The 14,799-nt window shown below is 42.0% G+C and overlaps 1 protein-coding gene across 4 annotated transcripts in view; it reads right to left on the bottom strand.

Moving 5' to 3' along the window:
- Positions 1-14,799, bottom strand: part of LOC133505125 (kinase suppressor of Ras 1-like) — a 72,240-nt gene that overhangs the window by 27,347 nt on the left and 30,094 nt on the right. For all 4 annotated transcript variants that reach the window (XM_061828085.1, XM_061828086.1, XM_061828087.1 and 1 more), the window contains exons 4-5: positions 1,087-1,244; positions 926-992 (exon numbers count right to left, since the gene is read on the bottom strand). In XM_061828085.1, coding sequence (XP_061684069.1) covers positions 926-992; positions 1,087-1,244 — 225 coding nt within the window. The remainder of the gene's footprint in view (positions 1-925; positions 993-1,086; positions 1,245-14,799) is intronic.

Here is a 14,799-nt window from a genome sequence, read left to right as displayed (position 1 = left end):
GCTGCTTATGTTTAGTTTTGATATTAATGGAGAAAGTTAAAAAAGAAGTGCTGTTGTTTTAAGATGCAATGACTGTCGAAGTACGTGAATAATTGAAGAGAAAGTGGTTATACTTGACGAAATTTTCTCTTGTCCAAGTGGGGAAAGGTCTGGTCCAAAGCCAAATGAGAAAGTGCAGGATGAGATGGTGTGTAATTTTAAAATTCCACCTTGGCACAGCCTGATCCAGGATGAAAGCAAAGACAATACAGTGCACAAAAAGCTAATTCTGTATTTTAAATATAGGAAGCAACATAAAGTTAACCTTAAAACGTTTGGAGCAACATCATCACCCCCCCCCCCCTCGTCAGTACCTTGCGAGAGGCTCACTGCTTGAAAAGTAGATCTTGGGGTAAAGAAGTCTGGGAACCCCTCGTCTAACCCATCATAACACAATGGCACTAGTTCATACCACCATGGCACTTGTTGAAATCTATTGGCTGAATTCATTTTGTGAGACAGGTTCTATTTCAGTGATTTCTTGTCCGAACAGGTTTAGTGTTCATCAGGCTTGGGTGTGGTTTGTGTAAATGTATTCAGCTTTTCCACATAAATGTTTTCCTGAATAAATAAAACAACCATTGAAAAATAGCATTTTGTTTCTTTGTTTCTTTTTTCATATTTACATTTATTTTATAATGTTAAACATTAAAGTGGGGAAATTATGGAAAAAAATACGAAATTGAGAAGAGCGCACATACTTTTTCACAACACTGTTACGGGTACCACAAATGGTGCTGTCCACAGCCATTGAGACAGGATCTGGCATACCTCCAATTACATTATTTTATCAATTGAGTAAATCTGAAGTAAGACACAAGGTCTCCTCTCAATGGCTTCACTGCAGTGTGTTATTCTAGTCTACGCCCTGGTGGCATGTACGAACCTGTGTGTAACAGCCAAGCCAATATCTCGCCTCAGTGTATGAGGTGAACTCCTGTGTACAGCAAGATCTGTGAAACACACCAACATGCACTGTGTGAATTAAACATTAAAATGAGACATGCCATAGGAGTGGATGCTTTATGTCATTACTGTGGGACTCACTGTCAAGGGGTGTTGGGGCAGCAGTCATTGTGTATGGGGCTGATGCAGGGAGAGGGCCGTCTTTGCGAGCAGACAACAGGGGTGAATGCAAACTTGGATCGTCAAGACTGTTCCCATTGATGTAAATAGCATCCACGGCCTTGTTCTTCTTGTTGGCCCTTCAAAGAGAAAGTGTATGTATCAAAAGGGCTCACAAACTACTTATGTCAACAGAAATCTAATCATGAAAAAAGTAAGATTGCAATTTTATTGTTACCTTTTAAGTCTGAATTAAATTTAAAAGGAATTTCAGGAAGATGATCACTACAAATCTACGTCTTTTGTTTTAACCATCAAGCATAGTGTTTTAACCTCACTTTATTTAGGGCTTTGCTAATTTTTTTTCTCATTTTCTGTTCCAAATGTTACTATGTCATATTTATTTCCTTTGACCATTGTTTGCATTGTCAAATGGCTTGTTCGATTGGCATACTGTACAAGACCTCTGGGCTGGTTTGTTTTCCCTGTCTTTTTTTGTTTTGTTTTGGAAAAATACAATTTTAACAACTTTACTTTCAAAATAAAATATATTTACACAGTTATGGTCAGAAGTCAACTTCCACTCATCATAGGATGAAGAAGAATGTTCTTAATTAATTATCTGCATTTTCAATATTAATAATCTTCAATTATTTTTAATATCAAGAACTCAGTGCACAAATTTGAATTTATTTGGAATTTTTTTCAAAAAGGGTCAAAATTATATGTGCAGACATTTTTTAATATTAAAATAGTTATCATCATTACCTAGTTGAACTTCTGCACCTATTCTTACCAAGAAAAATAATAATAAATATCCATGTAGTATAAAAATTCCACCTTAGAGGATATGGAACAAAGCACCCGCCAAGGACTTCCTGAGGAACACAGTTCAACACTTTCTCCAAGTCCACAAAGCATCCGTGAGACCATGTTATGCATCATCATTTTAGGAAATAAATTAACACATATGAGTAGTAATACATAAAAATCTGTGTTCTGTGTGCAAGTTCATGTGTATCCATTCTGAAGTCATCTCTCCCAACCCACTTCCTCCACCTCTCCCGAGAGGATCCCGAGACCTTCCCATGCAACCCGAGAGACATAGTCTCTCCAGCATGTCCTGGGTCTTCTCTGGGGTCTTCTCGCGGTGGAATATGCCTTGGACACCTCACTAGGGAAGCATCCAGGCATCCTACACAGATGCCTGAGCCACCTCGTCTGGTTCTTCTCAATGCGGAAAGCCTTTGGGAACTCCGGGTGAATCTCATCCACCCCCGGGGCCTTGTCCTCAAGGATCATTTTAACCACTTCGGTGACCTTAAACCCATGGAAAGGAGAGAGAACCCAGACTCTGCAGATGAGTGAGCTGCCATGGAATGTTGGTACGGCGAAGAGCAAGAAAAACAGTCAATGCTAAACATTGACATTAAACTTAAAAATCTAAAATTAAACTTAAAAATTGATTTTAGCCCCTTTTACAAGACCCAGGCCAAGAATGTTCAACCACCCCATCATCACTGAAAGGTATGAAATTGAATTATACAAGAAAAATTGGGACCCCAAACAATAATAGTTGGTGATGCAGTTGCCAAGTATGTCAAACATTTTTGCACTGAGAAAAACACCAAAGTACTGTGTTTTACAATAACATGGTGTCTGGTATCTGGTATTCCTAAAAAAATAGTTGAGATCGCCAATCAGCACCCAATTGTAAAATCTCTCACTATACACACAGGGGGCTTGGATGTTATAAAGTGGCAATTGGAGGTACTGAAGGGAGACTTCATTGATTTCCTAACAAAAGTACAATGTTTGGATGCTGAGATTTTTATAACTGGACCTCTCCTACTTGTAAGATTTGGAGATGAACGTTTCTCAAGGCGGCGTCAATTAAATGGGTGGTTAAGCGAGGTGTGTTCTGCACTATCCAGCTTTTTCATTGAAAATTTCTAAATTTTTTAGCAAAACAGACATCTTTACCAGGCAGATAGTTTCTGTCTAAATAGACAAGGAGTTAAGGTATTGGCTGCCAGCATTTTTTTTACTGTGTACGTCAACGGCCCAAAAAGGACATGGTACAAATTTGTACACAACTAAAAGACAAAACCATTAAGTTGTTCCCAAACAATGAGAAGAAAAAGAGATAGGGTGAGACAACGAGCAGACCAAGTTAATAGGGTCATCCAAACAATCAGATGAGCGAATGACAAATGAGATGAGCCAGCACTTTAAGTTTTTCACCCCTCTCCCTGCCCCTGTGGAGCCAACCCCGACACAAAACTCACTCCCTAATGGCCTAAATGTAATGGTAGGTCTGACGTCTGGAGTGAACGCTGTTGGTAATGTTGGATTCCAGGCCACACCGCGCCAAAATCCTCCTCGCATCACCCCTCACCTGAAGCCACCACCCATGAGATGAGATGTTCAACTTGAAATTGAAAGTATTATGTATAATGTGATAAGCAGCTATACCCCAAAGGTAGGATATAGCCAAGAGGTGAAAAAGAAATTCTGGAAGGAACTAGATGAAGTAGTTCTGAGCATCACACAAAGAGAGTTGTGACTGGTGCAGATTGGAATGGACATGTTGGTGAGGTAAACAGGGGCAATGAAGAAGTGATGGGTAAGTACAACATCCAGGAAAGGAATTTTGAGGGATAGATGGTGATACATACCGGTAGAGGTATGGAAGAAATTTGGAGAGATGGCTGTGGAGTTTTTGACCAACTTATTCAACAGAATACTAGCGGGCGAAAAGATGCCTGAAGAATGGAGGAAAAGTGTTCTAGTTCCCATTTTTAAGAACAAAGGGGATGTTCAGAGCTGTGGGAACTATAGAGGAATAAAGTTGATGAGCCACACAATGAAGTTATGGGAAAGAGTAGTGGAGGCTAGACTCAGGACAGAAGTAAGTATCTGCGAGCAACAGTATGGTTTCATGCCTAGAAAGAGTACCACAGATGCATTATTTGCCTTGAGGATGCTCGTGGAAAAGTACAGAGAAGGTCAGAAGGAGCTACATTGTGTCTTTGTGGATCTAGAGAAAGCCTATGACAGAGTACCAAGAGAGGAACTGTGGTACTGCATGCGTAAGTCTGGTGTGGCAGAGAAGTATGTTAAAATAGTACAGGACATGTATGATGGCAGCAGAACAATGGTGAGGTGTGCCTTAGGTGTGACAGAGGAATTTAAGGTGGAGGTGGGACTGCATCAGGGATCAGCTCTGAGCCCCTTCCTGTTTGCAGTGGTAATGGATAGGCTGACAGATGAGGTTAGACTGGAATCCCCTTGGACCATGATGTTCGCAGATGATATTGTCATATGCAGTGAAAGCAGGGAGCATGCAGAGGAACAATTAGAAAGATGGAGACATGCACTGGAAAGGAGAGGAATGAAGATTAGCCGAAGTAAAACAGAATATATGTGCGTGAATGAGAAAAGTAGAGGGGGAAGAGTGAGGCTACAGGGAGAAGAGATAGCGAGGGTGGAGGATTTCAAATATTTCGGGTCAACAATGCAGAGCAATGGAGAGTGTGGTCAGGAAGTGAAGAAATGGGTCCAAGCAGGTTGGAACAGCTGGCGAAAGGTGTCTGGTGTGTTATGTGACAGAAGAGTGTCTGCTAGGATGAAGGGCAAAGTTTACAAAACAGTGGTGAGGCCGGCCATGATGTACGGATTAGAGACGGTGGCACTGAAGAAACAACAGGAAGCTGAACTGGAGGTGGCAGAAATGAAGATGTTGAGGTTCTCGCTCGGAGTGACCAGGTTGGATAGGATTAGAAATGAGCTTATTAGAGGGACAGCCAAAGCTGGATGTTTTGGAGACAAGATTCGAGAGAACAGACTTCGATGGTTTGGACATGTTCAGAGGCGAGAGAGTGAGTACATTGGTGGTAGGGTGCTGAGGATGGAGCTGCCAGGCAAAAGAGCGAGAGGAAGACCAAAGAGAAGGTTTATGGATGTGGTGAGGGAAGACATGAGGGCAGTTGGGGTTAGAGAGGAAGATGCAGGAGATAGGCTAAGATGGCAAAAGATGACACGCTGTGGCGACCCCTAACGGGACAAGCCGAAAGGAAAAGAAGAAGATGGTGATACTTTGCAAAAAGGATGGAAATGGCAGAAGTGAACATTTTTTCCCCGAGAAGAGACAGGAACATAGGGTGGCCTACATCAGCGGTGGTGTAAGCGCGCAGGTGGATTACATTTTGTAGAATCTGAAGGAGGTTACTGCTCGACAGCATAGGATGATGGTGTGTAGGAAGACTCTGGTGGTGGGGAGTAAGATTAAGAAGACAAGGATAGAGCAGAAAACCATGTAGTGGATGCTGAGAAAGGAAGAATGTTGTGCGGCCTTTCAGAAAGAGGTGAGACAGGGTCTCGATAGACAGGAGGCGCTCCTGGAAGACTGAACTACTACGGCCAAGGCGATCAGAGAGACAGCCAGGAGAGTACTTGGTGTGTCTTCTGGTAGGAAAGGGGACCAGGAGACTTGGTGGTGGGATCCCAATATACAGGAAGTTAGCGGACAAGAAGGTGGACACAGAGATGACAGAGGAGAGGCGAAAGGAATATGTTGAGATGCGACGCGATTTGGAGAGGTGGCTGTGGAGTTTTTGACCAACTTATTCAACAGAACACTAGCAGGCGAGAAGATGGTTGAAGAATGGAGGTAAAGTGTGCTAGTTCCCATTTTTAAGAACAAAGACGATTTGCAGAGCTGTGGGAAAGTTGATGAGCCACACAATGAAGTTATGGTAAAAAGTAGTGGAGATGAGACTCAGGACAGAAAGTATTGAAAGGTTATGTTTGGACAGCAACCTGCGCTAACACCCGGTTCCAGGAACTGCCTTAAATTGAGTTGTTTTTCCAGCAGGCTTCAGCCTTGTGTGACTAGCCAAAACTCAGTTCTTTTTTAGCAGGCATCTGCAGTGAGTGTCCAGTCACAATGGAGGTGTTTCTCACCAGACTCAACGGCCTTGGGTGTCTAGTCACATCAGTTAGATCCTGTTTTGAGACTTGTTTGCCAATGGCAGCGTTCCAACATTGCCTATATAATCTTTGTTCTGCTTTCACATACACACTTAGTGTCGGACCACAGTCTTTGTCTTTGTCACATTGTGCTCTGTTCATTAAACTTCAAAGTGTCACATTTCACGCCTCTGGAGTCCAGTTATTGATCAAACCTGGAATTGGATGAACACGCGGAAGGACCCCAAAAGGACCTCCTTCCACCAATTGGTGACCCCGTCATGATTCGTAACCATCCATTGGACCGACAGGCAGAAATTTTTCCGCACCACAATTGACAAGGTAAGAAGACATTTATCTTCTCAATCTAATTTCTGTCTGTCGGCCTGTCTCTTCTTATTGTTTGAAATAGAATAAGAGGCTGTGAAATGTGATGTTATGGCCAGAAAGTAAAGAGAATAAAAGCGCATAAGTAATCGTGGTGACAAAGAGAAAAAGAGAAATAACCAATACATTAAGTGTTGTAATTAGCACAGCTGTCAATGGGCATCAGGCAGGGTACACCCTGAACTGGTTGCCAGCCAATTGCAGGGCACATGGAGACAAACAGCCGCACTCACAATCACACCTTGGGGCAATTTAGAGAGTCCAATTAATGTTGCATGTTTTTGGGATGTGGGAAGAGACCGGGGTGCCCGAAGGGTGGCCACGCAGGCACGGGGAGAACATGCAGGCTCCACACGGGCGGGGCCGGGATCGAACCCCGGGTCCTAAGAGCTCTGGGGCCAACGCTTTTCCAGCTGAGCCTACACATCCATTTCAGAAAATACACATGGATTTTATTGAACTAAACAAAAGTGAGGGAAAACAATAGTTTAGTCATCATCGATGCTCTTTCAAAATGGGTAGAAATATTCCAAGCGAAGCAACCTGATGTACTAACTGTAGCTGAAGCATTATGCAAAGACATATTACCAATGGAACACAGTTTGTAAACAAAGTGGTCGACAAAATAGGACTCATGTTCCTCATTAAATTGAAACACCACTGTTCTTACCATTCACAAAGTGAGAGAATGAATAGCACAATTACAAGCAGACTGAAGAAATGCATGGAAGAAACATAGATCATGGACACAATTGATAGATTTAGTCAAACTATACATACATTACAAGCACGACAGGTCTCATTCCATTCAAAACACTGTTTGGGAGACCATACAAATTACTGATATTTTCCACACAATGAAGGTTATTGCTTTTGAAACCATTGTTAACACTAAAAACTAATTTGTTTTTATTGGCCACTTGTAAGATAGCTGTTCTCATTCCCACTGCCAAGGTCGCTGTAGTCCAGTTACACAGGGGAGTGAGACTGTTGTCATAATGATGACTAAGCACTTAAATTTTGCTGTCGGGTGTTGGATGAAAATGCTATCCGTTATTTAAATTTTTCTGTTTGAGTTGAACCTGTGGGAACCACCCAAGGTCCCAGAAAAACAAATTGGATAACTACATACAAAAAATTTAATTAGAGTTCATTAAAATGACGTGGTATAGCCACAAATGTAAAACCACATTCTTGTGACAATAATCAGGCCATGAGAGTTGCAAGTGTTACAATATGTGTACCTGCAAATGGAACTTGGGCTTATGTGTCTTCCAAAAATTCTATATTCCATGTGCAGACTTGTGCAGGTCACAAACTACAATAACTTGCCCTTGAAACAGTTTGGAGTTTAAAGGGAGTGACTGCTTCGTTAAACATTAAATTAGATGTAGAAAAATAGTTTCAAATCACAACAGGCCTTTCTGGACAAAATATTAATTGGCGTATAATAATAAAACAACTAGCAAAAACTTGTTCAAAAGATTGTGTTGTTTGCCCAGGTCCACAGATAATACCAGTGCTATTACCTGATAATGAATGCAAAAAAAGAAAAAAAAGGAAGAGGGATTCTGTGTATCCATTAACTTCTTTTAAAAAACAAAAAACATTGTTTTCTAATGACGCGTTACCAGGAAATTGGTGTGTGGAGGCCCCGTAGCTCAGTGGTTAGAGCACTGGTTTGGTAAACCACGGGTTGTTGGTTTGTATCCCACTGGGGCCTCCACTCCCTGAGAAGGGTTGCATCAGGAAGGGCATCCGGCGTAAAAATTGCGCCAAACATATATGTGTGTTCATCTGAGATGACACGCTGTGATGACCCCAAAAGGGACAAGCCGAAAGAAACTTTTAGTTAACATTGATGTGTGAAACCATTTTTGTGCCATTGTCATGGTGGTGCGGCGGTAACAGTCTTTTTGATTTTTTACGACGGGAGAGAGATGGAGCCTATCCCAGCTAACTTCAGGGAGAGGCAGACTCCAACCCAAACTGGTCACCAGCCATTCGCAGTGCAGATATCGACACCATCACTGGGCGGGAATCGATCCCACGCCGCCTGCACTCAAAACGGCCGTCTAAGGGAAACCCAAACTACAACGTGGCCCGCAAGAGAAATGAGTTTGACACCCCTGCACTACACCATCAGAAAAAAATGTAACAAGTCTGTCTTTTTATGAATTAACATCTACTGTATGTGCAGTTTTACCCAAACACTGGCATAGACTGAGGAAGAGTTGAATGACATGGGCAAAATAGCAGAAAGAAACACGTGGATACACCTTACACAATGTAAAAGGTCAACTCAGTTGAGTCACACAAAGGGAAAGGTGAGCAAAGTCCGGCATAAGGTGGGTGTAGATTTATAGTATCTGAAAATACCTGAAGGCTGGTGAAGATTTAAAAGACACCTGACTCATGTAGGGGTGACTTGGTGGACATGACTTCAAAATGGCTAAATAATATGATAGCATGTTGGGCTGCAAAGTTGACAGCCGTAATGATAATTTTGTTTATATGGTACCATTGGGCACCTGTAAAGCTGACAAAAACACATAACAACAGAACCAATATTTATACTGACTTTTAGCTTTTTGTCCAGTTTAATGAATATCTAATTGGTAAACCTGACACCCGATGATGATCAGAAAATTCCTCTTGATCAAGTAAAAAATGCATGCAAAGTATGTGTGGAAGGCCTTCCTGAGTGTGAGAGAGAAAGTAAGAAAAAAAGAGTTGTGTGAGTGAGTCGAGGAATGCTGTATGCATGGCGGGCTTCAGACCTTGACGACTGCAGTGTCATTGGTCATGTTGATGAAAGAAGTGGAAAAGTGCTGTGTGGTGAGAAAGGAAAAAGTTGAGAGCGATGTTAATTTTTTTTTTTTAAATCAGCGGGCACTCGAAGTCCAATATCAATACAAGATTTATAGTCAATTACAGGCTGGAATGCACAAAAATAGCATTTTGTGCAAGATAAAACATGGCACTTTGTAATTTCTGCCTTTAATAAATATTGTTCTGAGCAATATTTATTTGTCACATCTCAGAAGATTTGTAACTCATGCATTCCAAAGAAATCATGGTTGTGTCGATTTGTCACCTTTGGATGTGCCTTTATTTTCTTGTAACATATCAATTGTTATGCATGTCAGATCTTGCCATGGGTGAATGATTTTACGACACAAACAATATTCCTGTCTGTGATGAGGAATTACGAGGGAGAGAAAAATGGTTTACCTGTTGATTCAATGACTGCTTTAAATCTTATGGTTGAAAAAAATGTCACTTTACTGGCGGTATGTATATTCACTTGAAATATTACATTGATTTTAAGGTCCACAAAAAAAAAAACAGGTTGTCTGTTAGAGTGAGAAGAGTAAAAGAGTAATTGAAAAGCTCTTCTGTATGCTGGAAAAGGCTAGATTGTTAAGCATGGGAATTTCAGTGAAGGTTGTGAGAAAGCAAATGTCTCTGTATGTGTTGGGAGAAGCCAACCCACCTGTCACGAGCCATGGACTCATCACACAATAATGTTGCTGTGGCTCTCGGTGCTGGTGTCACCGCCTCAATTAAGAAGACAGTGTTAATGATTTATTACTCACAAACCATTCACTCGATCCAATTTGAGAATGTTGTTACAGGAACTTCCTCCGATGGAAAGTGGAGGGGCGAATTGGCTGAGGGCTGTTCAGCGTAATACAACTGGGCAAATTTTGACTGCTGGTGATTTGAAAGTGCTGATGACGCAAGCAACCCCACTCTCTCAGCTCGACATCTGGATGTCTCGTTCCACTGTCGGCAGCCTCCTTGACGGTAACGCACTCACGGTCACTGACTTTGATAATATACTCGGTGCTTTGAATGCATTGTTTCCCCTCCCTGAGATTGTACTGTCCGACCTGGTCTTTGCTCCAAAATCTAATGAGAATGCTGATTCATTTATTGACCGTGCTTTGGTTGAGTTCGCTCAGTGAACCGGAAACCAGCCCACTGATACCGCACTATATTCTCAATTTTTCCGTGCTTCCATATTAAAGGGCGTACACAAAACTATTGTTCAGGTGATGGAGAATAATGAGAACTTCCCTGGAGCCACCCATGATAAATGGCTCACTCATTTGAAATTTTATTTGAGGAAACACACCAAAGAAATTGACACAAAAGTAGAAAAATGTAAAAATGCTGAATCCCAATTGACCATGTTACAATTACAAACGTTACAGAAATATCTCCTTGCCAATGCCATGTCTCCTTCTCCCACAGCTTACGAACGTCAAGCAAATGCTCGCCTTTTTAGGCTTGTGCAATTACTCACGACACCATGTGCCTGATAACACACTCACTGCGGGCACTTGTCAATAAACAGGGGATGAGAAACTAGACCCACCCTCTCCATTGAACACCTGACTAATTTATTGCTTTAAAACCGCAACTGTCCTCTGCTGCTGCGCTCGCCATCCCTAACTATTCCAAAATGTTTTACCTGGATGTGTCTGAAAAAGCCAGCAGCGTTACTGCTGTTCTTTTTCAGAAAGGGGGACAAGGTGAGCGAAATGTTTGCTTATATGCCTCCACCACACTTGAAAAATACGAGCAAAGACACTCAGTATATGTGTAGCATTTGCATCCACCCTGGCCTGACTGGTAAAAAAACATCACACATTGTTATGCACCATCCATTGACCATCCAAACATCACACAGGACAGTTCAATATGTTATGAGTCAAGCATTTGCAATGACAGGAGGGCGGCAAAGAAAAATTGAGGCGGCTTTGACACAACCAAATATTTTGTTCACACGTGAAGGTATCAATATGGCTGACGGTTTGATAGAAGGAGAACCACACTGTTACACACGACGAGTTGTGGAAGAAAATGCACTCAGAAGTGATTTGTATGACACACCAGTAAGCGACCCAGAAGTGAGTTTTTTCACAGATAGGTGTTGCTTCAAAGGCCCAGAAGGCCTACAGTCTGGATTTACAGTAATTCAATGGACGGGAGACACATTCACAACGCTCGTGGCCGAAAAATTAATCGGCTTCCAATCAGCACAAAGAGCCAAAATAGTAGCTGTCAAAACTGCATTAGCCATAGCCCAAGGAGTCACGGCTAACATTTACACTGACTATGCCCATATGGTAATCCACACTGCGCTTGCAGAGTGGCAAAGGAACAATTTAGTATCAGTATCTGCGAGCAACAGTGTGGTTTCATGCCGAGAAAGACTACAGCAGATTCATTATTTGCCTTGAGGATGTGAGTGGAAACGTACAGAGAAGGTCAGAAGGAGCTACATTGTGTCTTTGTGGATCTAGAGCAGGAGTCGGCAAACTGAAACACTCAAAGAGCCATTCTGATCCAGTTTCCACGGGAAAGACAACACTGGGAGCCGCAAACATCATTCTTGACATCAGAAATGAGGACGCAATCTTGCATATATATATATATATATATACTTTTTTGTGTCCATACACTCTCTAAAGAATGTACCTACATATCTATATACATCATTACACTTGTAAAATACTGTTATTAAATCCAACCAGTCATCCATGTTTCAGAAAATTACGTTTTATTCATTAAACGCATTAAATGCATTTTTAACTCTTCGTGAAAAATCGCAGTTTCAGGTTTGTTTCAAATGAATTAAAAAGCTGAACTCAAATTATCAATCTATCATCAAGCCTTTGGGCTTTCGTAGCGTGAACCGGAGCCTTGGCGTGAATTTCAAAATACTGTAAGATTTGTAATCATGAGTGTACCATTTTACGAGCACAGGGGGGCGGATTAAGGTAGATGAGTAGTGAGTATAACCGAGCAGCTTGTTGTTGTTCGAGTGTGAATTAAAAAAAGCAGCTTACAAACCCAGCCATGACTCCTGTTCCTCATTGCCCTTTGCCGAGGGTTAGTATTACAATACAATTTGGAAAGAGAACTATTTCACTGAACAATGAAAATAAATATTTGCAAAATAATTACCTGAATATTTATTTTTCCTGCTCCTGAACCTCCGCGCACAGCGTCTGGAAATCAGGGCTATAGACTGTTTTCGACTTACGTCACACACCTTCCAATTTAGAACGCAGGTGCCATTTTGGTTTGGTGAATTTGCGTAAACACATGTAACTCAGCAGAAATCATTTCAGAAAGGCGTATGAATAGGGAAGCACTGCTATGTTGTCGGTTGCTCAAACAGGCGTTGTAAAGCGTCTTTCTTTCGACTGCCAGCTGTGATCAAGAACCAGTGCGAGAAAATGGAGCAGTTCTCAACCAAACGACGACAACTGTGGCACTAGCAGAGCGGATCTAGCAGCCAAGCACAATACTTGTGTGTTAATGCAATGCATGTCTCCAAAATCTGTATTTTATGTTTTATTATAATAAGTTTGCAAAAACAAGTTACTGCACTGCTAGCTGTTTCGTGAGTTGAGTTAAAAATGTAGCCATAGAAGTGGAGAAAAAGGTCCAGGCCCCACTTGGGACTCGTCGAACCTTTCTCTCTCTCTCTGTCTCTCTCTCTCTCTCGGTAACACAACTGAAAATAATAATCTACACCTCTTTCGTTGGTATAATCAACATAATTTAACATAACGCTGACTTTAATCACGCGGTACATATTGAAATTGAATTGTGCGGTAAACTAACCTTAGCAGTGTGGAGACACAAGTTACTTATAATGGATACCGCCGCATGACGAACCCAGCCATTGATGAATTGGTTGTAGGCCTCAGACCTTTGTAATTCTTCAGTTGGTCCATGGTATAATCGCATGTCGAGAAGATGAGATATTGGACGATGTTTGGATTGGTTATCGACGCCCACAGTTGTGTGCTCCATTTGTGTTTCCCCAAGGCATATGGGTCGATATTATCGATCAAAGCACACTTCTTGTCGTAACGGTTTCTTGAAACAACATCTAATGAGCACCGATAACTTTCCAAAGTCTTTTTAGCCATCATGAGTCACTTTTAACAGTCGTACAAACATTTGTGTAACGCTGGTCTATATGCAAAAGCCTTAAAGTGAACAGCGCGTCAGGAGAGTGAACCTATCCAACATGGCCAGGTGCCCCGGATGTAGTCACGTGGTCGAAAAGTCTATAGCAGGGGTGCTCAATGCATTGATCGCGATCGACCATCGCGAGGCAGTCTTGGTCAATTGCCAAAAAAAAAAAAAAAAAAAAAAAAAAACTTCAGCCAATGTTCCCTCTAAACTGCGCAAGTGTGTAAATGTGCACCGCTGATGCAGTCTCTTCGGAGATATTCTGCTTTAAGCGCAAAAAAAAAAATTCCAATGCAAATTGAAAATATAACGTACAGCTATTCAGTTTGTGGCATTTTGCAATGTGATTCAATGAGTGAGGGAGGTGACTGGTTGTTCCATCCAATGGCACAATTCATATACGTACTGTAAAAAATGAAAAGAGGCAGCCACTGGTTTCTTTAGGCAGCACACAGAACTTTCTCTAACAACGACCGCTGCTCTGTCACACTGTTTCCTACTTTACCTTACACCCACCCCCCGACCCCCGCTCTTAAAGACGTACACTCATAATGTAATACAAATAATACAAATGTTACAGTACTTATGCAGCCCATCAATGTGTTTTATAATGACAGCATCCACCACCGCTGCTTTAGTTAGCAACACAGTCTGGGCAACGTAGAGCAAAGACGAGCTAGACGTGTTGCTTTTGTGCTCTCGCTGTTTTGATAGCGGCAGGACGCCATATCAAACACCCAACTTAATTGTGTGCTTTAGCTACAACACGCAGGGCTTGTGCGCCGCGAATGAGTGCGTGGCCTTGGCGGGAATTTTAAGGGTCGGTCTTAAAATCAGAACCACAAGCTTTTTTTTTTTAATGCCTCACCGAAATTGCACAAGGTATGAAGAAGGGTTAAAAATTTTGACTTAATAAGAAGACATGATACACATTTTTGAGACAAATAACACACTTCAAGCTGACATTTATTTTTGCAAGCCACGCAGAGTGTCATTGTCCTTCCGGTCCCAGCCCTGGCGGTGCAGGTCCCAGGTGCACACCTGCGCCTCATCTACTATAATGAACGCTAGTATATATAGGACCCAGCGGACAGTCTGGCTTTGCCATATCGTTGGCATCCAAGCCTCGTTCCAGCACTTCTTTGTTCCTGATCCTGAATCCCGGTGTATCGACCTCTGCCTGTCCTCCGACCAACCCCGTCAGCTTAACATGCTTGATACTGCTCCTCTCTCTGACTGACCTCCTGGCTTACGACCTTGAAGTGAATAAAGACCTTCCTTTAACTGCCTCCCTGCTTACCGAGTCATGCATTTGGGTCCACACTAGAGTTCTCG

The sequence above is a fragment of the Syngnathoides biaculeatus genome, chromosome 8, assembly GCF_019802595.1.
Source record: "Syngnathoides biaculeatus isolate LvHL_M chromosome 8, ASM1980259v1, whole genome shotgun sequence".
Lineage (NCBI taxonomy): Eukaryota > Metazoa > Chordata > Actinopteri > Syngnathiformes > Syngnathidae > Syngnathoides > Syngnathoides biaculeatus.
The sequence above is the reverse complement of the archived record's forward strand: the minus strand, read 5'-3'. Positions and strand labels throughout refer to the sequence as shown.